At 48.5% G+C, this 20,814-nt stretch overlaps 9 protein-coding genes across 9 annotated transcripts; 2 read left to right on the plus strand and 7 right to left on the minus strand.

Moving 5' to 3' along the window:
• Positions 1–2,569: 2,569 nt before the first annotated feature.
• BJ212DRAFT_1300936 (uncharacterized protein) lies at positions 2,570–3,334 on the plus strand (the record flags this gene model as incomplete). The annotated part of the gene is made up of 2 exons (XM_041333059.1): positions 2,570–2,734; positions 2,789–3,334. The coding sequence occupies 2 exons, from the start codon at positions 2,570–2,572 to the stop codon at positions 3,332–3,334; spliced, it is 711 nt and encodes a 236-aa protein (XP_041191289.1).
• Positions 3,335–3,801: 467 nt separating this feature from the next.
• BJ212DRAFT_395863 (putative oxalate decarboxylase/oxidase) lies at positions 3,802–5,302 on the minus strand. Its single transcript, XM_041343090.1, has 2 exons — positions 4,623–5,302; positions 3,802–4,564 (listed from the first exon to the last, which is right to left on the minus strand). The coding sequence occupies exons 1-2, from the start codon at positions 5,209–5,211 to the stop codon at positions 3,981–3,983; spliced, it is 1,173 nt and encodes a 390-aa protein (XP_041191290.1). The 5' UTR covers positions 5,212–5,302; the 3' UTR covers positions 3,802–3,980.
• A 92-nt stretch (positions 5,303–5,394) lies between these two features.
• BJ212DRAFT_1300938 (uncharacterized protein) lies at positions 5,395–5,861 on the minus strand (the record flags this gene model as incomplete). Its single annotated transcript, XM_041333060.1, has 3 exons — positions 5,395–5,436; positions 5,495–5,620; positions 5,682–5,861. The coding sequence occupies 3 exons, from the start codon at positions 5,859–5,861 to the stop codon at positions 5,395–5,397; spliced, it is 348 nt and encodes a 115-aa protein (XP_041191291.1).
• Positions 5,862–6,017: 156 nt separating this feature from the next.
• On the minus strand, positions 6,018–8,137 carry BJ212DRAFT_1588579 (uncharacterized protein; the record flags this gene model as incomplete). Its single annotated transcript, XM_041342433.1, has 7 exons — positions 6,018–6,856; positions 6,906–7,227; positions 7,282–7,424; positions 7,480–7,571; positions 7,789–7,812; positions 7,847–7,878; positions 8,132–8,137. 7 exons carry the CDS (start codon positions 8,135–8,137, stop codon positions 6,150–6,152), a joined length of 1,326 nt encoding a protein of 441 aa, XP_041191292.1. The 3' UTR covers positions 6,018–6,149.
• A 746-nt stretch (positions 8,138–8,883) lies between these two features.
• On the plus strand, positions 8,884–9,730 carry BJ212DRAFT_1482439 (uncharacterized protein; the record flags this gene model as incomplete). The annotated part of the gene is made up of 5 exons (XM_041340418.1): positions 8,884–9,125; positions 9,173–9,349; positions 9,407–9,527; positions 9,580–9,609; positions 9,662–9,730. The coding sequence occupies 5 exons, from the start codon at positions 8,884–8,886 to the stop codon at positions 9,728–9,730; spliced, it is 639 nt and encodes a 212-aa protein (XP_041191293.1).
• An 866-nt stretch (positions 9,731–10,596) lies between these two features.
• On the minus strand, positions 10,597–12,456 carry BJ212DRAFT_1447781 (uncharacterized protein; the record flags this gene model as incomplete). The annotated part of the gene is made up of 9 exons (XM_041338446.1): positions 10,597–11,049; positions 11,106–11,235; positions 11,284–11,395; positions 11,469–11,520; positions 11,575–11,641; positions 11,709–11,944; positions 12,010–12,092; positions 12,152–12,264; positions 12,329–12,456. The coding sequence occupies 9 exons, from the start codon at positions 12,454–12,456 to the stop codon at positions 10,597–10,599; spliced, it is 1,374 nt and encodes a 457-aa protein (XP_041191294.1).
• A 1,198-nt stretch (positions 12,457–13,654) lies between these two features.
• BJ212DRAFT_1515610 (FAD-linked oxidase-like protein) lies at positions 13,655–16,517 on the minus strand (the record flags this gene model as incomplete). The annotated part of the gene is made up of 13 exons (XM_041341675.1): positions 15,685–16,517; positions 15,500–15,633; positions 15,372–15,432; positions 15,238–15,309; positions 15,169–15,188; positions 15,058–15,115; positions 14,958–15,007; positions 14,774–14,897; positions 14,611–14,690; positions 14,225–14,514; positions 14,022–14,119; positions 13,864–13,968; positions 13,655–13,809 (listed from the first exon to the last, which is right to left on the minus strand). The coding sequence occupies exons 1-13, from the start codon at positions 16,139–16,141 to the stop codon at positions 13,655–13,657; spliced, it is 1,704 nt and encodes a 567-aa protein (XP_041191295.1). The 5' UTR covers positions 16,142–16,517.
• A 9-nt stretch (positions 16,518–16,526) lies between these two features.
• On the minus strand, positions 16,527–19,109 carry BJ212DRAFT_1365582 (cytoplasmic protein). Its single transcript, XM_041336073.1, has 10 exons — positions 18,744–19,109; positions 18,600–18,686; positions 18,255–18,552; positions 18,157–18,199; positions 17,944–18,098; positions 17,693–17,882; positions 17,496–17,634; positions 17,381–17,450; positions 17,096–17,332; positions 16,527–17,043 (listed from the first exon to the last, which is right to left on the minus strand). The coding sequence occupies exons 1-10, from the start codon at positions 18,965–18,967 to the stop codon at positions 16,720–16,722; spliced, it is 1,767 nt and encodes a 588-aa protein (XP_041191296.1). The 5' UTR covers positions 18,968–19,109; the 3' UTR covers positions 16,527–16,719.
• BJ212DRAFT_1365589 (pyridoxal phosphate-dependent transferase) lies at positions 19,110–20,521 on the minus strand (the record flags this gene model as incomplete). The annotated part of the gene is made up of 4 exons (XM_041336074.1): positions 20,378–20,521; positions 19,973–20,319; positions 19,508–19,921; positions 19,110–19,455 (listed from the first exon to the last, which is right to left on the minus strand). Coding segments are annotated over exons 1-4 (1,006 nt in total), but the record flags the coding sequence as incomplete, so codon positions are not given.
• Between the last annotated feature and the right edge of the window lie 293 nt (positions 20,522–20,814).

Below are 20,814 nucleotides of genomic sequence, written 5' to 3' on the forward strand. Positions count from 1 at the left end.
GTCGATCAATCCCGTTTAGTGTGACTGTCTATCTGCCGCCCATCAATGTCATGTCTGTGAAAGTATCACTGGGTTATCGAGTGACTGGCAAGAAAAAACGCACTCTTTGAAAAGCCTGCTGCAATCGTGAAGACGTCTGCTTGAACGCGAGTAGAAACTCTAGTTTGGACTTCGATTAGAAGCTATCAATGCTCTATCACACAGCCACTAGAAGAAGCTAGATTTAAGTCAGAGACAAGCAAAAGACAGTCTCGGTTACGTATTAGGTAGATCTATATATACACTCTGTACGTGCCTGCAAAGACGTCCGCGTCAGATTTCAGATAAGGATTCCCACCGTAACACTAAAATATATAGACCCTTTGCCGTTGTCACCTGTTGACTTGAAACAGAACAATTGTTCAGACCCTACCACAGTTGATAGTCGAAGAAACAAATGATACGTGGTAACTTGAAGTACTTTTTTCTACAATTTGAGCAGGGTAATATATCTGTTATTTTGGATTTTCACTTAGACCTCATTGAGGCCCTTGCCGGGCCCAGGTTGGGTGCATGGTTTGGAAGCATGGGGAGCACCGAGAAGGTACTGAAGTTATTTTCGCTGAGGATACATCCAACTGGACAATGGATGATTACACATGACATCGGTAAATTAATATGTCAGGGACCTCCCAACGCACCAGATTCAGAGATTAGCGAGATCACATCAAACACAAACGACAATGTTTTGGTGGTGAAACACACAGGCTGTCAGGGAATGATTAGTGATTAATGAAGCTGAATGAAGCACGAGTTAATAGTTCGTGAGGAAGACATCACGTGAATCAACGCGATTATCAAGCAGTAAGTATAACAACTCTACTGCAACACGATAACTGATAAGACAACACTCGAGGTGTGAGTGAAACGATTCTGACTGCAGGGGGTCGGGGGCTTGACGCGTGATCTTGATTACTATCCCTTCCGGTGCAATCGGTACCCCACAGAAGTTGGCAGTCACACAAATGTCACTGGAAGTCACAACATGTCACAAGGGCTAGTTTCAAAGTGAGCTCGGCAATCTGACAGTGCCGCAAGTTCAGTTAGTATTCGGCGTAAGCGAGTAAGTGCTATTTACCAGTAGATATGTCTACTTAAGTACGAGGGTGACCATCAGTGCTGTAGTTGCAAATTGAGAGGGATGTAATGAGACTCGGACCATGTCTATGTTCATGCACCACCGGATGCATTGTGGGACCTGGAGAGCTAGATTAGCGCAGAATTGATGGAGATATCCAGCAGTACAAGTCGGCACGTGCAGTATTAAAACTCCGTCACGGCATAGCATCGGCAGGTGACATTTCTGCGTGACTTCAGCACTTTCAACTATCTCACTCAGTTCTGCTTCGATCATGGTCATTCAACCTCATAATGAGTTGTATTAAAGAGAGAATGATATCTATGTTGAGAATTTTGCGTTCAAGTAGCTAGAAATACGAGTCTCGTGAAAGTGCCGACTGAATTCTGTGGGGTGTTGATTCCGTCGGAAGGAAGTGGCTTCAACCGGTGGCTCTTGGTCTATGGCTAGATAAAGTCATGTGTACGTCTTCACATACCAGCATATCATCTCAAACGCAGACGGGGCCCTCGGACCTCGGCTATACCTACACCTTAGACTCGACGGGGCCCCACCGCGTCTTACCAGTTTGTTTGTGGCAGTAGACAAATTGATTGTCGGTGGCAGCACACACCAGATTAGTCATCATGAAAAGCTTACCCACGCAGGCACGGAAGCTGACAATGTATCAAAACAAACACAACTCCTGAACGTTCGAACTTCGTTACCGACCGCCAGATCACCGCGCACAAACACCGACTAATCATAAATCTAAATCAGCTATCAAAGGACGCTGACGAAGGCCGCCTCTTGATAAGTTAGTCTGAGAAGCTTGAGAAGCCTCTGACTTTAAGAGACTCGCCTCGGATTATGGCTCATTGATCACCGTCTATGCTTTGAGCATACACGCTGTCTGGAAATGCGGACTCTCACGTCAGTATCAACTTCTAGACTCACCGTACTTACAAGTAGATCAAACCACGTTGTTCGCAGCTCAGATGATTTGACGAACGAGCTTATTCGAGAGGTGGAAAGTGCTGTTAAGCCTACATGTGGCTTACACTCGATGTTGGCGTCCATACCCGAAGCAGCATATACGAGCATCCTTTTCCGAAACTTTTCTAGGTAAGTATCTACATCCTTATTTTTGCTACTCCGCGGGGGACGCTTACAACAAGGTAACGCACAGGTATGTGTATCAATCACATCAATTGTCGGACTCCAAAGACAGTTTGACAGCTTATCAACCTTTGTGTGGAGTTCTACAGAACAGAAGACCCCGCCTAATCACGCTCAAGAAAAGTTTCTCAGCTCATCAATCCTTGTAGACCTCTACAGAACAAAAGACTTCCCTCGCTTGATGACTGGTTCATTTCCTGGGAGTTTTGTCGCCTATCGAACGTCTAGAGGCGACAGTGTTCAGGTATATAAGGCAACTCACCGCAGGCTCCAAATTCAGTTCAGCAGCACACCATGAGTCTAGCAAAGATCCCCTTCATCATCGCTTCGGCCATTTCCGTCCATATTTCGTTTTTTTCCGCTGCTCCGCCGCCAAAAGATGAAGAAAAGATGGCACCCAACGCATTTGAATCTTTCGTCCTATTGTTCCAGAAACTTTGGGGTAACGATATAAAGAAGGTGTGTTGTTTACAGCCATTGGTTGTTGACATGGATTATTAAACAATATGACAGTTCGCCACATGGACAGCGACGACCGTTGAAGTGGCAAGCATCCTTGCCTTGAACATAGATCCCTCGCAGATTCCAGACATTGGAGCTGTGCAGTTTTTGCGCGCGCTTCACCCCACGGATGTCACTCCCGCTTTCCTTGCCGGCAGCCTTGCCTGCATAATCGGCGGCGTGTTCAGGCGTTATTGCGTCTTGACATTGGGGAAGAGCTGGAGCTGGCCGCTCAGCATCAGAAAAGAGCACAGGCTCGTGACGGAAGGGCCGTACTCGGTTGTCCGTCACCCGAGCTACACTGGTTACCTTCTCCAATATATTGGAGTTGTCTTCATGTATGCAGAATCGGGATCGTGGTTGAGGCAGTCTGGGTTTTTACAAGTGCCCTACGTGAAATTGATAGCAGCGGCGGGCTTCTACGCGTTTACAGTCGGTGCTTGTCTCGCTGCCACCCGACCTCCGATCGAGGACAAGATGCTCCATCGCGCTCTTGGAAAAGAATGGGAAGAGTGGTCGAAGAGGGTGCAGTACCGATTGGTTCCTGGAATCTATTAATCACACACGTACTGAACGTTCTGTGTCGTTTGCTTCTTGCACCATACTGCAGGGATTACTGTTCTGCGGTGTCGATTGTACGCTATACATGACGTAGTAAAACAGTACATACTATGGTGGAACTTCAACGTTCTGCTTATCTGTGGGGCCTACTTCTCCGTCCGCAGAATTTTCTGTAATTAAATAGTGTTTCCAGTAGTAACGAGGAGTAAACTGCGTTTGCTGTATATTTTCCGTTGACAAGAAGGCCCGAATGTCGTGCCGATGGTGTCCTTTGTATATCAACAAAGAGCTTGAGAGTTAGCACGGGCAAGACAGCGAACTGACGCAGTATAGCTCGAGTGCCTGAGACGTTCAACAACTGGTAATCACACGAGCGAGTGGCGTCGATGCGAATTGCTTTCGCGGGATCAAATGCTCAATACAACGTGGGCTCATGTAGAACTGAACGAGCTCAAGCGCTCAAGCTCAAGGCTCAAGTGGTGGCGTGGATAAATATAAGTCATGGGCTACGATCAGCTGGAGTAAGTTAGGCACCTACATATTATAAGCACAGGTTCGATAATTTTGCATGCAACAAGCCTTGCGATTCAAGATAACGGATAATGCGGATGATCCAACAGGTTCGGCACCGTGATTTTGACAATCACAACTTGGCTTTTGCAGGCTTCACTGGCTCCTTTCCCCGACTCTTCCGCAGCGCTTCCATAAATTTCTCCCCTTCCTCACTACCTTGCAAGTTCAGGTGCTCCAACACCATCTGGCCAGGAGAACCTTTCAACCACTGCTCCAAGGAGAAATCTTCAAACTTTGGTGCACGAAAGACCTCAAGCATCTCCACTTCCTCATCCCCAATGTTCTCTACGTAATGACCAAGGCTACGGGGCACGATTCCGACGTCTCCAGGTTGATAATCAAAAGTACGCGCATTTCCACTGCCAGCGAAAACAGTTATTCGGGCACGACCGCGAATGAAGAATGACCATTCATCGGCATTTGGGTGCCAGTGGAGCTCCCGTAGGCCGTGAGGTTCTATAGTCACATGGGCAGCGGCGATGGTTGTCGAGACAGGGAAGTTTGAGGTATCAACGATGTGGACTGTACCGCCTGGTGTCTTGAGCGGGAGTTGGGCGAGAAGGCTGTGCGTGAAACGATGCTTGGACTTTGGAACGTCAGACGGCAAGCCAGGCGAGGGCGTATCAGGTGTGATCCCGCGAAACATATACTTTTCTGTTGACGACATTAATTTTTTAATGACGAGAACTGACGGTATCGTCAGATACATCACCTTTCTGCGACAGCTTGTCGAACACGCTAGGATCAAGGCCAAAGTTCTTTGCCACCACCTCCTTCGGCGTATGGGACAACCAGTCTGAAAGGAGGAAGGTCTCGTCCTCTGAGAAGTTTCCATCGTCGAAGATAAGCATGAACTCGCACCCACCCTTGCCGACGCCCTGGATGGAATGAGGACGACCTCTTGGCGCATACCAGATATCCCCCTTGGTCAGATCGGCCTCGTAAGCACCCCCTTCAACATCAAGAACTGTAAACCTGCAGCTGCCCTCGAGCATGTACGCCCACTCTGCTTCACGATGCCAATGAAGCTCTCGAATGGCTCCCTCATCGAGACGCATATTCACCCCCGCGAGCTCGACGGAGGCAGGCAATTCGCGGACTGTAGTCTGACGTGCCCATCCGCCATCTTCAATACGCATATGCGAGTCTGCGAATGACCATTTGAGGGAAGGGAGAGTGCCGCGATCCGTCGAGGGAGGGTGGACGAGATCAGGAGCTTGCTTTTCACGCTCGGGGTTTCGAGGCCCGATGATGTTGGAACCGCGATCACCACGACGGGGTCCGGGAGGAGGACTACGCATGATTGTCTGTGACAACTTGTGATGCTCACTTTCGTTCAGCCCCTTGGAATTTATACGCGTGCAAAGATCATCGATGACGTAGCCATACAATGACGTTCATGTACTAATTAAATTAAAGTTACTGTTCATGTACCAATGCACGCGAGCATGCTCATGATAGCTTCTCCCACTATCTTAATAGGCCTAACTATGCTCTTCTGGTTTCGGGAACGGGTTATCATCATCCTAGTTAACATACATGAATTCCACAAGGAGTTAGAGTAGTGGACGCTCGATTTCGCACCTGTTCTTGTTCTTTCTGCTTCAAGATCCCCGTACGCCGCTCACGCCCATGTTCGACTAGCTCCGGATTCTTCGTGATCTTTCCCTTGATCTCCTCTTGCAAGCCGCTGAGCTTTTCCCCAAGACCCTATTGGGACGCGATGCAACTTTGTTCAGTTCTGAGGATGTGGAGGCGGATGTAAACTTACTGCTCCTTGTTTGTACGCGGGACCGAGCCCAGCGGCTCCTGCGTGTCTTTGCGGCGGAAGCTGGTCGTCGGTGAGGGATTCAGATGTTGGTTGAGTTGGAGTTTCAGTGGAAGGCACGATCGACGTTTCGGGTTGGGTATTAGTGCCTACGGCAGACGGGTGTGCAGTAGACGAAGACATTGTGCGTAGATTTGAGGAGAATGGAACGACGGCTAGCCTAGGTTTTATACTCTTCATGTGCTCCATACCTACATCCTGTTCGATATTCAAATATTTAATTATGACGTCAATGGGTAGCCGTCTGACGTCAGTGGTTCAGATCTCAGATCAGAGTGTGCCGCATCAAAAGGAAACTTGATTATCGGTCAAGTATTTGTAGACCCGAGTCGCTATAGGTATATTATCGTATGTAGGCGCGGAGTAGATAACAAAAGGAGTAAACCAGAGCAAGCTGCACGGACAACGGCCTCACAGCTTTACATCTTCGGTATGAGGACCAGCATGAGGACCAGGACCAGGTATCAAACCCCCGGCAACACCACGGACCCCATGGAAGCCAACGGGCGTGCCCATATGACCAGCTGCGACACCCTTAGCAACATCATTGGGCGAAACACCAGCACCGTGAGGCAATCCAACACCACGCGTCGCTTTGAAGCTACCAGAGGTGTGCTCCACTACACCTAAAACAGGAGAAACTACCTCGGCGCCCTGTTTAACATTCGTGACAACGCCCCCGGGACCTGCAGAACCACTGGCAGTGAGATGCTCAGCCACATCAACGACTGGCCCGACGACGGCACTAGCGCCTTGCTGAATATTACCAGCAACATCACGAGGGAACCTCAAACCACCGAAGGGAGTGGGAGGGGCACCCGCATCGTGCTTCGATCCTGCGGGACGCTCGTCACGAGAAACCTTGGGACCTTTAGTGCTTCCACTAGGGCTCGGAATAGCAGCTCCGTTTTGTTGCTTAGGGGCGGTGGGAGCATATTTGGACACAGGAATGCACGTATCCGAAGCAGGAGAAACAGAAAAGCCCTCGGCGCAGTCTTTCACAATGCAGCGGCCGTTACCGCAAGTGACAGTGCCAGGAATGACACCCTCGATCTCCTTGCAGTTCACACCGTTGATAGGTGCCTTTCCGTAAGGAGCCGCCTTGACACACGCACCACCTGTTGATGTATTAGAGTCTGGCGATGTAACCGTGAAGATACAACTTACAAGTTGTAGCATCAGTTTTAACATCGACACACTTCCAAGGCTGACCAGTGCTAGTAGTGACCCCACACATGGTGAGACCATTAGCACACTTGGGATCATTGTTACGACGGGACAGAGGTGCTTCGCTGGGGCACTCCTTAAAATGACCGCACTTGCCACCACATTCCATGAGGTGGTCAGGACATTGACAAGACGTGGGTCTCTCGGCAGGGAAGGGAAGGTAACCATCGGTGCATTCAAAATTGCATGGATTGGAGTCGGAGCACACGGGGCTGGCGTGATCAGGGTAAGAGCAGTGAGAGGCTGTCGGAAGGCTCGTGATCTATTACGAGTCAGAGTCAGCGAATGCGACTGAGGATCATACAGACAACATTACCATGTTCGAGATCAAAGTCTCCACCTTGGTATGGTCGCCGACAAGTTTGACAGCTTTTTGTGCAACGACGTTTGATTTCACGAATGTAACAACGTCCTTGGCACACAGGCAGACATCGAGGTGGCCCGCAACGGTGGCCTTGCCTGATACAAATGACGGTCAACTTCAGAGTCTCAGAGCAACAGATAGGCAGCATACCTTGGCTATCGAGGACCTCCTTAAGAGTCAGGTCGGTGTTGAGAGAACCGCAGACATCCTGGCACAAAGGCGCGCCTGTAAGGATGCGGTGACTTGGAAAGAGCAAATGCGGTTGATGCAGAGAGAATGGGAACAGCAAATGATGATAATTTCATGGTAAAGAACGACTTGGAAAAAGAGTGTGAAGTAAGATGCGGAAGGTAAGGGAAGTGGGAGGGAAGCACTGAAGACAAAAAGACGATACAATGCCCGTTATATATGCTAGAGCTTGCGGAGAAAGCTATTATAGTATTAGTGCAATTCGCTTACCAGTTTCCATTCGCTTCTGAGGCTCTTCACAAAATTCACAACAAAAGCCACAACATACCCGATGACGTCAAGTGTAGCGGCGTAGTAGATCTAGTATGGGCCACGGACTGTTCACAAACAGTCAACGCGTTGCAATTGACATAGCTGGTGAAGAGCTGGAAACTGCAAATGCCATTTCGCAAGGCAAGTATACCAGACTCGAGTTGAATCCAGAGGCAAGCGAGGGGACGGAGATCCGAGAAACATAAATTTTCGGAGCTAATAATTACCAATTCAATACTAGCCTGAGCGGAGTACGCATCGTCAATATTAGCCTCCGCTTGTCAGAGAAAAGAAAACACACTGACATGTGGCTCTGCTCGCCGGTTTTCTAGTGCAGCTCGATAGGCCAAAGCTTGTTCATAGCAGCAGTATTCCAGCTTCGTCTAACGCAAGACAAACGAGGTCAGGCAAACAGTAGTTGGGCTAGAACCGAGCATTAGCTCCGTCCGTTCGGACGTTGGCGAGATTGCCGCCGGTGTGGGAACAAGCTCGACAGGCAAACTGTTCGATGACCTCTACTTACTGCGATGTGATAGATAGCTAAATGTCACGGTAATGTTGGGTATGTATATATATGGGTAATCGAAATAACAACAGAATACGGCGTAGAAATTAGGTCTTGTATGCATGAATACTGGGTGCGGAGAGGGGGCCAAAATATGAGAACGAGCGGGGATAACTGTATAGGATCGAGCGAGTGAGATGTATACCGTATAGTGAAACGACAAAGAGAAACAAGAGACGCTTTCGCTCAGCCAAACGTGTGGTGCCGGTTCCTTCCGAGCACCTTTCACATTTCAATGTCGCTCCGAGTGCTCGTTTGTGGTCGTGAGATCGGAATTACTCGGGATAACCAATCAATGACGCGGTCCCAGTTGTCCGTATCATTCCGAACGCGACTAACGCGGCCATTAATTCTCCAAGCTTTACGCCGGGGCGGTTCGCGAGCGTCAGTCACCAAATATAAGTACTGCAGGGTTGGACTGTTTCACAGGCTACCATCGTGAAAGGCAACGAGAGCAAAGTCCAAAGCTTCACACTTATAATCCAGTCATGAAGATCGTCACACAGGAAGAAATCGACGGCCACACGAATGCTACTATCCGCGGTGCAGCAGAAGGCGCATTTCTGAGTGCAGCCGTCGCTATCCCTGGTTCACTGCTGCTTAACCGTCGATGGGCATCCTATCGAGCACTCCCTCTATCTTTAAAAGTCATGGGTACCGTCATAATGATTGCGCCTTGCATATCCATCCAGGCTGAAAGGCGCGGTCTAGAATTCGATCGTGCACATTGGTGAGTCCCGATTCCTGAACCAAATATTTCCCTCTAACGCCCTGCAGGACCGGCGCAGGTAAATGGGAACTAGACAGAGAAGCAGCAGAGGAAGAGGCACGATGGGGGGCTCTGACAACAAAAGACAAAGTTGGAGACTGGGCATCACGACACCAGTACAGCATCATTCTTGGAAGCTGGGTTTTGTCAATGGCAGTCGCTGGCAGCATTATCTCTAGAGATAGGTTTGTGGTTTCCCTTACGTCGACGTTCTTCCACGTATCTGATGCAGACATGTGCAGACATCAGACATTACCTCAAAAGATTGTTCAAGTACGTATGTGGGCACAGGGCTTGACTATTGGCGTCTTGATTGGCGCAGGGATCCTTACGCACAATCAGCGCCAGGCTGCCCTTCAGCGCGTGAGTTCCATGTTTCGTGTATTCACATGGTGTAGATACTAATTCCTTCCAGCGGCCGGTTGATCACTCGTGGCAAAGCTTGGTTCGTATAATTACCTTATCGCCGACCCACGATACTCATTGCCATTCTACAGCTTGCAGAACAAGCAAGGGAGAAGGAGGAGGCAAGAAGGGCGCATTCGAACGCTCCAAATCCTCTGTAGAGCGCTCGCACTTGTCACCCATCGATAGACGGATACGTTCATCTCATGATTACCTTGCAACCAAGGTTTCTGGAGTCAGTACACAATTGCTTCAATTTTCGTTTCTCAGTCAACTAGTTCCGAGTTGGAGATGCCCGCTCAGCCAATGCTTGACTCTACAGTTCAAAGTTTGAACTCTATATTCCACATATGCAGACAGCGACAGCGTCATCCGCAGCTTCTTCTCGTGGGTTTGCTAGTTCGAATATTCCATGATGCTATCTCACATTCAATTGTAACCATGGATAATAGTATTCTATGCACAGATTTCTCTCGCAGACCCAGATCTGATCCAAAACGTTGGCGCGCGCGCGTTCTTTACTTGAAATTTAACGCACAAGCTCGTACTGCGAGAGAACATTGGAACCATAAAATATGACTTCAGCATAACACCAACTTTCTGAACGCCTTGTGGCACGATGTGGCTTATGTGCTTGTCATGTGCTGGCGAAATGTTGTCTATCGCGGTGAGTGCAGTGTCTCGCGTCGACCGGGGCTCAACGTATCACCCTATCTGATAGTTTAGACTGCAACGTGTACATGTACCTACTTGTTTTCACGCTGTTTACGCAAACGAACGATCAGCATCGGTAATCAAACAACGGGTTATAGTATTGTAAATGTACAGCAAGAAGCGGATCAGAGACTACATTCAAATCCCGTACAGCAATAGCAATATTAATACACGGTATCGATATAAAAACAATGAGACACGAGTATCTAAACCGATCGTCCTTCAGCTTGGAGTCTGAGCCGTCGTGTGGGTAAATAGCGTCCAAGGTATTATTCCGTTCGTCCTCCTGCAAAAGCACTCATGCTACCGCCTCCTAGAAACCACCCGCCTCCAGGCGTGACGACTCAAACTTCCTCGCTGCACTCTCTATTCGAGAGTCTGGCATCCGCGGGCGGGATATAGCCGGCCCCCATTTCGTCCACCAATCCTCCACCGCCTCCCGAGCGTCAAAAGCGAATAGGTCGATATATTCCTCCCATGTGTCACGTAAAAATTCTTCTTCCGCTTCGTCCCAGTCAAGCAGCGCACGCGCTCTTGCATCTCGCAAACCGTCATCGCGAGCTTGCTGTCCAGGACCAAAAGGCAGGCATACGAAATCTCGTTTCCGTAGTTCAGAGGCTTGCGTTGCAGCGCAACGAGGCTGCCGCAGCTCTTCGTAAGCGGAAAGGAGAATGGACGTATGCGATTTAGCTGCTGGAAGAGAAAAGAGAGTCGATAGTGTCATGGCATCCTCTATCGACATTGCAGCGTTGTGTGACCCGTTGGGCTGCAGAAACCAGCGATCATTGGGCGATGTATATGTTTTGCAAGAAATATACATACCATCAATGGGTGGGCGGCCTCACCAACTAGTACTACCTTTCCGCTCTCATGAACCCAATTATCAAAGGGTTCGTAAATAGTATGGCTAGTTGGAGTCATAGTCTGCGCGAGTTTAACTAGTTTTTGTGTTCTGTTCACCAACATCAGCAATGTGGAGTGAACTGAACCATAGATGTACCTAGGTTCAAAGCGGTCCAGCTTCAAAAACTTCTCATCCAATGGCTGTGACCGATCCCATGAGTTTTGTGCTGGCTTTCCATCCGTAGGAACATGCATGACTACGGCATATTCTTTTTGGATGACCGGGGATCAACCTTTTGGAGAGTTAGGCGAGATTCTATCAAGCATTTGTGACCGGGGTACGCACGGTGAGTAGCCCATGCATCGCACAATCATCACCTAACCATAGTGACCACTAAATAGGCATTCATATCATGCAAGGATGCGATCATCATTTTCATCTTCATACCTCTGGTGAGACCGTTAATTTAACAAGATCCTTGTGTTGCCGCATCAGGTCTGTGGGCACGGTGATGCTATAAGCGCCAATCCGCGTCAACCGTAAGAAATAATGATCAACCGAGTAGCAAAAGCAGTGCTTACTTCACCGACACACGCTTATCCAAAACGCCTTTCATTCCTTCAGGACCAACCACCACAGGACGTACGACGCTCCTGTAACCATCCGCACCAATAATCACGTCCGCAGACAATCTAGCACCCTTGCGCGTAATCACCATGCCCTTCCACGGATCGACCGATACGACTTCCGTGTTATATCGGAATTGGACGCCGGCGCTTTTGGCATACTCGACAAACATCGCGTGCAGTGCTCCATGCTATGACCAGAATTGATATTTTCATCAAATGTCCGGGAATGTCGCATTTCATGGACATGACAAACCTGCATATATAGAAAATCCGCCGCTAACGCCTTCATAAGCTTCTCGTGCAGTACGAGAAAGCCGAGTTCTTCCCCGGATTTCCCTGCAAGGAAGGTATATGAACACCGACGGATAACGGAGATCTCCTTGCGTATCGCTCACCATCCATGAAAGTAAACCTGTCGGCTTTTATCGAAACTCGGGCGATAGCAGGTCCGAGTCCCCAATGATTCAACAGGCGCGTCATGTTTGGTGGAGATCGTATGCCACCGTGACTCTAGGTTGGGTCTCAAGTTCATATCGCCCAGGATTCGATAAGATGGATTACATACATCGCACCTCCCATCGCCCTGCTCCACAACCAATACTTGGTGACCCGCTTGTTGTAGCGCATATGCGCAAGCGACGCCTGCGATGCTCCCTCCAACGACTATGAAGCGCAACATCTGCGAAGCCCTTCTGGGCATGTTCAGCGATCCTCCTGGCATGACGAATGTCGAGTCCTGCAATGATAACAAGTAATAGGGACGAGTCCAGGGTTATGTAGCCCGATAGAAGGGAACTTAAGTCCAAAGCAGTGACTCCGGTTGAATGGTGGACGAAAGTGGACTTTGTCGTCCTCGGTGAGTAAAAAAAGACAGTATCGCTAGAAGGGAAGCTAGACCATTAATATATACCTCGCTACATGCACTGCAAAAGAAGATTCTCCAGATCCTTGATTTTGCTGTTTTAAATCTGCGTATTCGTTATCAGTTTTTCATCATCACACGTAGGCCGGTCTAGTTAAAACCGGTCATCCCACGACGATGCTGTGATTCTTGTTTACTCACTGCGCACATACACGGAGCAGAGATTTATGTTGATCTAGCCATTCCGTGACTTGGTAGATCAAGGAATTTGGATGCTCAGCTGATAGGAATGACATTGGAAATTCTTCCTTCTCGCTGAGGAAGCGAAGTAATGCCAAGGAGTGGGGTCATGCGGTTGACAATCTGCGCTATTCTGGCTGTTTTTTCTGCCACGAGTGATAATTGATTTACATAAAAAATTCCACAAGCGTCTTGTGTTGGCGGTACGTCACAGGTCTGGCCCAACCAATAAGAATACCGCGGATCAATAGGTGGACTTTGTACGAGCCGAGGTTTCCATTAATATTCTACCGCACGACAATTTAGCCTGAGATGTATATCTTGCAAGGCCCTGATGGTATAGTAATCTTCGCATCGATAGAGTTTATTCCGCTCGGCGTCACAAACTTGGGCTGTTGCAGATGTCAATGGCCCCCGTCCCAGTTCATTCAACTTGTTGACAACCGACACCACACAATGCTTAGGGCCCCGCTCAGGGCTCCCACCAACAATACTAAGCAATCACTCAAGATGGCCACGATGCGGTCAAGTATACGTGCAAATCTGAAATAGGGCCGGTGAATAATCAAACTGTCGATTAGTCAACACTTCTCATAAAGAACAGGATGCCATCAAAAGGATATATCGCACTGTACAACCTTTAAAGGTGAAAAAAAACGACCGCCTGGTTCTGAGACTTAATATTTGCTGCTGACCGGCTTCGTATTCGAAATGCCGTGACCTTCTGTCAACGGATTTGTGTCGGGCGGCGGCGAAACGTCGGGATACAGCTGTAAGATACAATCGTGTCAAACGTCTACTTCACAGAGGAACTACTTACCTTTCCTGGGTTAAACAAGTTGTGGGGATCTAGTGTCTGTTTGATGGTTCTCATGAGGGCTACTGTGCCTTCCCCAAGTTCAGTCAAGAGGTAGTTGCGTTTACCCGTACCAACGCCGTGCTCCCCTGTGCCTAAAGCGTAGCATAGATTATGAAAACTGACACTTGACAAAAGAGAACACTCACATGTTCCTTCGAGTTCGATGGCTTTGTGATTGATCCTACTAACTGCTTCTCGTACAAGGGCAAGCTCCGCGTCATCCGCATAGAGAACAAGAGCGTGAAAGTTACCTTCGTAGCGTAGTATCAGTAAATTCGCACACAATGTATGCCAAGGAACGCACCATCGCCAACATGGCCAGCGATTGGCGCAACTAGACCGAGTTCCTCAAAGTCTTTTTTCGCAGCAGAGATAAGATCAGGTAGGCGTGACACTGGGACGCTAGATAAATATAGTCAATGAACCATACATGGGTGAGCAAATGATGTGGCGTCATCATAGGTCGCTGCCGGATCGGCGACCCCAGGAATGACATCGCTTACTTACCATACGTCAGTCATCCATCCTTGACATCCTGGACGATATGCAAGGCACGCGAAAAGCGCATTTCTCCGGTCCTGCCAGATATCCTCGCTTTCTTGCTTGTTTGCAGCAAGTTGGTAATCGGTCGCCCCATGCTTCACAACCGCGCTTTCCACATACTGTGACGTTTCCTGAATTGCATTGTCCGAGCCTTGGAACTTGAAGAAGAGAGTCACTTTCTCTGGCCACTTTCTCGCAGACGTCCCAAATTGGTTTAGCGCCTTGATAGTAAGTTCATCGATGATCTCGACGCACTCTGTGGGGAACAGGTATGCCACGCTCAGCATTTGACACCTCTGAAGGGCTTCTGACTTACGCAGTGCTGCGCCATGGTTCAAGATGTCACATACTGCATTGGTTGCATGTCGAACATCAGGGAATTGCGCAACGGCAACAGTGCTGGGCAGAACGGGAGCTAGACGCAATGTGGCTGTAATAGAATGACATGCCACCAAAAACCATGAAGGAGCATGAGTAAGTTTAATCAAATACACACGGACACACTCTGCCCACCTTCCGTGATAATTCCGAGGGTGCCTTCTGCACCTATGAACAATTTGGTGAGATCAAAACCCACCGATGACTTGCGGGCGCGCTGTCGTGTCTTGATCACTTCGCCCGACGGAAGTACCACCGTCTTACAAACCTCCTTCATTAGCCAAATATTATTCTTAGCATAACTGAAAAGCTCACTCACGGCGTTAAGAATCCATTCACCTCTTGCTGTTCCATATCTGACCGCATTGGCTTGAGCGAGTTCATCAGATTTCTTTGTGTTTCGCGAGGTTCTGACTCACTTCCAGAGCACCCAGTTGACATCATGCCACCTATCGTGGCATTGCGACCAGGATCAAGCTAGCAGATCCTTATGACTACGGGAAAACGGTATCATTTTCCTTGGTACATACCGGAAAAAACAACGGAATGCCTGAGAATATGTCGGTCAGTCTTGTGATACCGACTACACAGCGACATACCCTTTTCACTTAGCGTTTCATTCAGATGATTCCAGGTGACCCCAGCTTGGCAAACCACATCTGCATCCGACTCTGAGACCAAACATCATGTTAGTATCGACGGGAATTTAAAATCGCACAGAATCACTACTCACCATGGATTGCTATGATCTTGTCAAGAGCAGAGAGATCTACGCATATTGATCCAGAGGATGGCTATAAAATCCAGAAGCAAGATTCACAGTTAGAAAGAGTTATGATGACACTGAGTATATTTTCGTACAGCAGACAAGTTTCCTTCCAAGCTAGTCCCTCCCGAGTATGGTACAATTGGAACGAGATACCTGTTAGCTATCTTTACTACCTTTACAACATCTTCGGTGCTTCGAACGTGTACAACAATGGTATGGGGTAATCCTGTGAAATTTTATGGTCTAGAGCTCGAGGAAGACTGAGAAGCATGCTGACCAACAAATTGAGAGTACGCTGACTGTGCATAGGCATACAGTTCACCGGGGTCGGTAGATACAACAGAGGGTTCTGGGAATTCCGCCTGCAAGTCTTCGAGGGCCTTGGTAAAATTGCCTGTCGGCTCAGAACCAGTCTGAGGAGCAGTGGGAACAATCTCAACAGCGGCTTCCGCTGTCAGGTTTGGAGGGCCGGTATCTCGAGAGCGTGTCAGGGCAAAGAAGAGTGAGGCTCCACCGGCGATTACTGCAACTGCAACTGCAGATCCAAAGGATTTGGCAGTTCTAACTGTAGTAGTACTATACAATTGGCGGGGAGGGGTCCTAATTGGTCGCGAGAAGGGATGAATATTGATACATCTGGAGCTAGCGCTTGCGGAGGGAAAGAATCGCAAGGAAACCTTGCTCGTTCTAGCAGAAAGACCCAGAGAGATAAATCGTGTAATCGTAAAGGTCATAACTAGTGCATGAGTCTGATACAAGGGGAGACACGGAGAGAGCCTCGTATCCTCTTGCACCGGCCATCAGTGGAGATCAGTGGGACTTTAAGCTGTTGATAGAGCGGCGGCTCGCCTGGCAATTAATCTAATTCGAACCGAGCCCAACACTGAGCAAAGAAAAGAAGTTCGGCAAATTCGGGTTCTATAGGAGGCCTGTGATTGGGCCGAGCAAGCAGCAGGCGTTTGACACCTCTCCGTCACAATCGGTCCCGAGTGTACAAGGCATGAGAGGTGCAACCTCATGTCTATGACAATAATATATTACGCCACGAAGACTTTGACGTGGAACAGAGACTGGTACCAAGCATGGTCGGTGCGGCAAAATGTTATCAGTTAAAGAACTGCTTCGCTTACTTAGCTCAAGTCTAGCTGCCAAACCATTATTGGTGCATCCGACTGTCGGCTACGTGTACGAAGTACTAGTCGAACTTAATGCACCACTGCTAGTGCTAACTGGAATGGTGCTGCGCCCTTAAATTATTACCTACATGCCCGACTTCGGAAAACATATACCGAGACTTGTCACGAAATGGCCCCTAGAACCCAGCTTGCGCAGCAGCCCTCTCTGCGAAACTTCCTCTTGCTTCCCAGGCATGCTTGTATTTGTCAGTAGTCTCCAACTGGCCTTCGTCGGGGCTACCCCAACCTCCGCCACCGGGTGTCTCAAGCAATAGGTGATCTCCCTTTCCCATGAACACCGTCGCTTTCCCTCCTATGTTTATGTAGCGTGGCCCCACATCTTCCTCGGAAGTTTCCTCGGGTATATCACCATCTTCGGCGCGCCGTTGCTTAATCCAAGTATTGCGTCCCATCATGGCGGATTCACCGCCTGCCATGCCGTATGGTGCGCGTGTACGTCTCTGCCACATATGTGAGTTTCACCAGAGGAAGGGCACACCCGAAATAACATACTTCGCTTAGGATGGACACTTGCATCCCTTGCATAAACTCGAACTCTCGGATAACACCATCTCCGCCATTCCATTTACCCTTCCCTGCAGAGCCTGGTCTAAGACCGAAGCGGTGTATAAGAACGGGATAGCGGCGTTCAAGGATTTCAACATCGCCAATACGGGTATTTGTGATGTGAGTATGTACACCCGATGTGCCATGCCATCCTGGGCCGCCTCCTGATCCACCCGCGATGGTCTAAAGAAGTACGTCAATGCCAATACTAATTATGATGAAACGTCAGACCTCATAATAACCCCATCCAGCAATGGCCACGCCATTCTTATCTTTACCGCCCGTACCAAAGGTCAAGTTGCTGTAAAACATTCAGAATAAAACTTTTAGAAAAGAAACAACGAACTTGGTGCATCCTTGACTAGCAGCACACGCATGAAAAGCCTTAAGAACCACATCTACAATGCGCTGCGAGGTCAGTACATTTCCGCCACACACAGCAGCGGTCCTAGATGGAGAAAGAAGGGATTTTTTGGGAATCTTGACTGCAGTAGTTCATGTCAATACGGTTGCTGAACTTTCGGTTTGTGCCAAAGAACGTACCCTCAATGGGGACAAGACAGCCAGCGTTGAGCGGAATGTCAACATTCAACATTGCACGCATGCAATAGATCACGGCAGAGTGCACCACTGAAATCGGGGCATTTAGGTTGCCCCTAACTTCGCACCCTGTACCCTCGAAATCTAAAACAGCAGATCCTTTTTCCTCGTCAATCTCCACCTTTAACTGAATCTGCGAGTAGTGTCATGATTTTCAGCGCCATGATTTTGTGTAAACGGTGATCGGAACTCACTGGAGTTCCATCATCTAGATAGTCCACGGCACTGAGAGAATTAGTTCCCGACTGTTTGACGACGTCGCGTAGCAGACTTCGAACCGAGTTCTCGGCATTAGTCCTGATATGATACATGTATTCTTGAACAGTTTCTAGACTGTAGTCATCAACAACTATAGCCAAACATGATAGTTAGTGCATGGAGCAGGTAAATAGGTTAATATGACAAACTTGCTGTGATTAGCTGAACTCCCTTGTAGTTGGCCGCAATTTGCTTTGAAACATGAGTGAGCAACGAATTCTGAAAGGAGCACTTTTGAGTGACCTACCGCCTTGAGGTCACTCTCGACGTCCTTGATGTTCCTGCAACCCGAGCTCCCCGGATATTGTGCTGGTTTGTCGACCATATACTCGTACAACCCCTTCTTGTCAAACATGCCATCATGTACAATCTTCAGGCTCACAATTTCCGCTCCTTCTTCGAATATATTCACAGACGTGGGCGGCATAGAGCCAGGCAGTATGCCGCCGATATCAGCATGGTGTCCTCGGGAGGCAGTGAAGAATATGATCTCGTTAGTCCCTTTGTCAAAAACTGGGGTGATAATAGTAATATCCGGCAGGTGACTGCCTCTTGGTGAATATGTGCAACTGTGAAGGAAAGCTCCACGTACGATCCCCCAGCATGAGGAGAGTTGGTCATTAGCACATCGCCATCTTTCAACTCCTTTCCATGGAGTTTCATTTGGTATTTCACAGCACTGACACCAGATTAAGCCCCGCGCCAAAGACACTCAGCAACTACTCGAACGACTCACAAGCTCATAGACCCAAGGTGGATCGGGATGAAGGGCGCATTTGCGACCAAATCGCCGTCAGGGGCGAAGAGTGCACAGGAGAAGTCCAAGCGTTCCTTTATGTTAGTACTGATCGAGGTTTGTTGCAAAGACCTGCCCATTGCTTCTGCGACGCTCATGAAACGATTCGCGAAGAGCGTAAGCAAAATGGGGTCAGGACCACTAGATGGTTTCGCGACAGCCATGATTGACTCTGGTGAATAATGCGAGACTCTGGAGGCTTGAAGGCTTAATCTCCCACTACTTCATGCAGCACCGTGACTAGATCTGGAGCATTAATGATAATAATGGATCATGTGCATGAGGCCAGATCACAAGACGCGGACGACTCGGGACGAGGACCTCCGTGCTGAGATAAGCAGCCTTGTAGTATCCTCTGCGGCATACAGCTTACGACGGTAATGACCCTCGAGACCATATATGCACTGTTGATGCACCATGCTAGAAAAATACATCCCCAGAATGTTCCCAGATAGTTACATACATCTTCATACAATTTTACATTATTGCTCAAGCCAAAACTTCCCTCAAAATGTCCTACGATCTTCTCCACTTCCTCGACAGTGTTATAGTGGACAAGTGAGATGCGGACGACCCCGTCATCTACGTCCAGTTTGGGGCGTAGATTGTCAACAAGAGAATACGCGTAAAAGTGGCCGTATCGAATTCCGATCTGTGCAATATGCATAATCGAATATAATAAGATCATTGAAAGTCGGACTTACCCCTCCCTTTTTGTCAAACGCTCCTACGATATCCTTGCTCTTGATCGCGTTCTGTCCGACGACAACAAAGCTGACAGTAGGAACTCTTGAGAGATTGATCTCGCTTGTCCCAACAATGCGAACACCCCTGTTAGCTTGTTTTGCGTCCGTCAAAAAGCGGAGTAGAGGAGCCACAAGTTTTTGCTCGTGATTTGCGATTGCATCGAAAGAGGCTGCAAGATCATCTTCTGGAGTCAAGGACTTTAGATATGGCACAACTGCCGTTGCACCATACACCAGCTCGTAGCCTGGACCACCTGGTTGCAACTTATATGGCTTGTCGTCCACCTTCAGGAAATGATGTGCGATAGATGTAAGAGATGTCTGCAGAGCCGCCGACCGCACGTAGGCAGCAGCATTATGAGTCCCGTACACCTACGAAACAGTGTCAGATGCGAAATCGAAGGGAGTCACGGATATCGAAACCTTGTACAAAGAGAACACACAGTAATCAATATCCCACTTTTTTACGTCCATCTTTCTATGTGGTGCGTATGCAACACAATCCACAGACACCTCGACCTTTCTTGCGCCCTGTTCTTTGGCACGCTGGCGAAGTGCCTTTACTGCTTCTTCCACAGGAACCAACGATCCCAAAATATTGGAGCATGCAGTGATGGCGGCCAGTCTGGTTCGTGAAGACACCAGTGGCAACAGTTCTTCGACCTTGTATGTAACTGAGTAAGGGTTTTCCGCAGATATTGGCGTAGGTTGCCAATATTTGACCACGGCATTGCGCCGCTCAGCCAAACGCTTCCAAGGACCGTTGTTGGCTAAGACGAATGTTCAGTTGTTTTTTACAATGGAATACAAGAACATAATATCAGAGACCTTCATGTTCATAAGTAATGATGAATTCATCTCCGGGTTGGATATCGTTTTCGAGCGCTCTAGCGATGTTCTCGATAATCATCGTCGAACTCGGTCCAAAACAGACCTCATCAATGGAAGCAGCATTGAACAACTCTGCAACGGTGAAAGAGCCCTCATCCACACGCTGGGTACTCAGCACGCCGACAAAATAGTCAGCTCCCAACTGTACGTTGGTGTTGGTCAGATAATCTACGATCCGATCGATCACTCCTTGAGCAGTCTGTGATCCTCCCGCATTATCGGCGTAGATGTAACCTGATTTCAGGGATGGGAAGGAAGCACGAACTCCGTCGATGTCGAGGGTAGCCATCTGGTATTGCCAAGAAAGTGTAGTCCAAGATTAAAGGATGATCGTTGGTGTGAGCCACGTATCGCTCAATGGTAGTCATTCCATC

This window comes from Suillus subaureus (assembly GCF_016647635.1).
Source record: "Suillus subaureus strain MN1 chromosome Unknown BJ212scaffold_23, whole genome shotgun sequence".
NCBI classification, from domain to species: Eukaryota; Fungi; Basidiomycota; class Agaricomycetes; order Boletales; family Suillaceae; genus Suillus; species Suillus subaureus.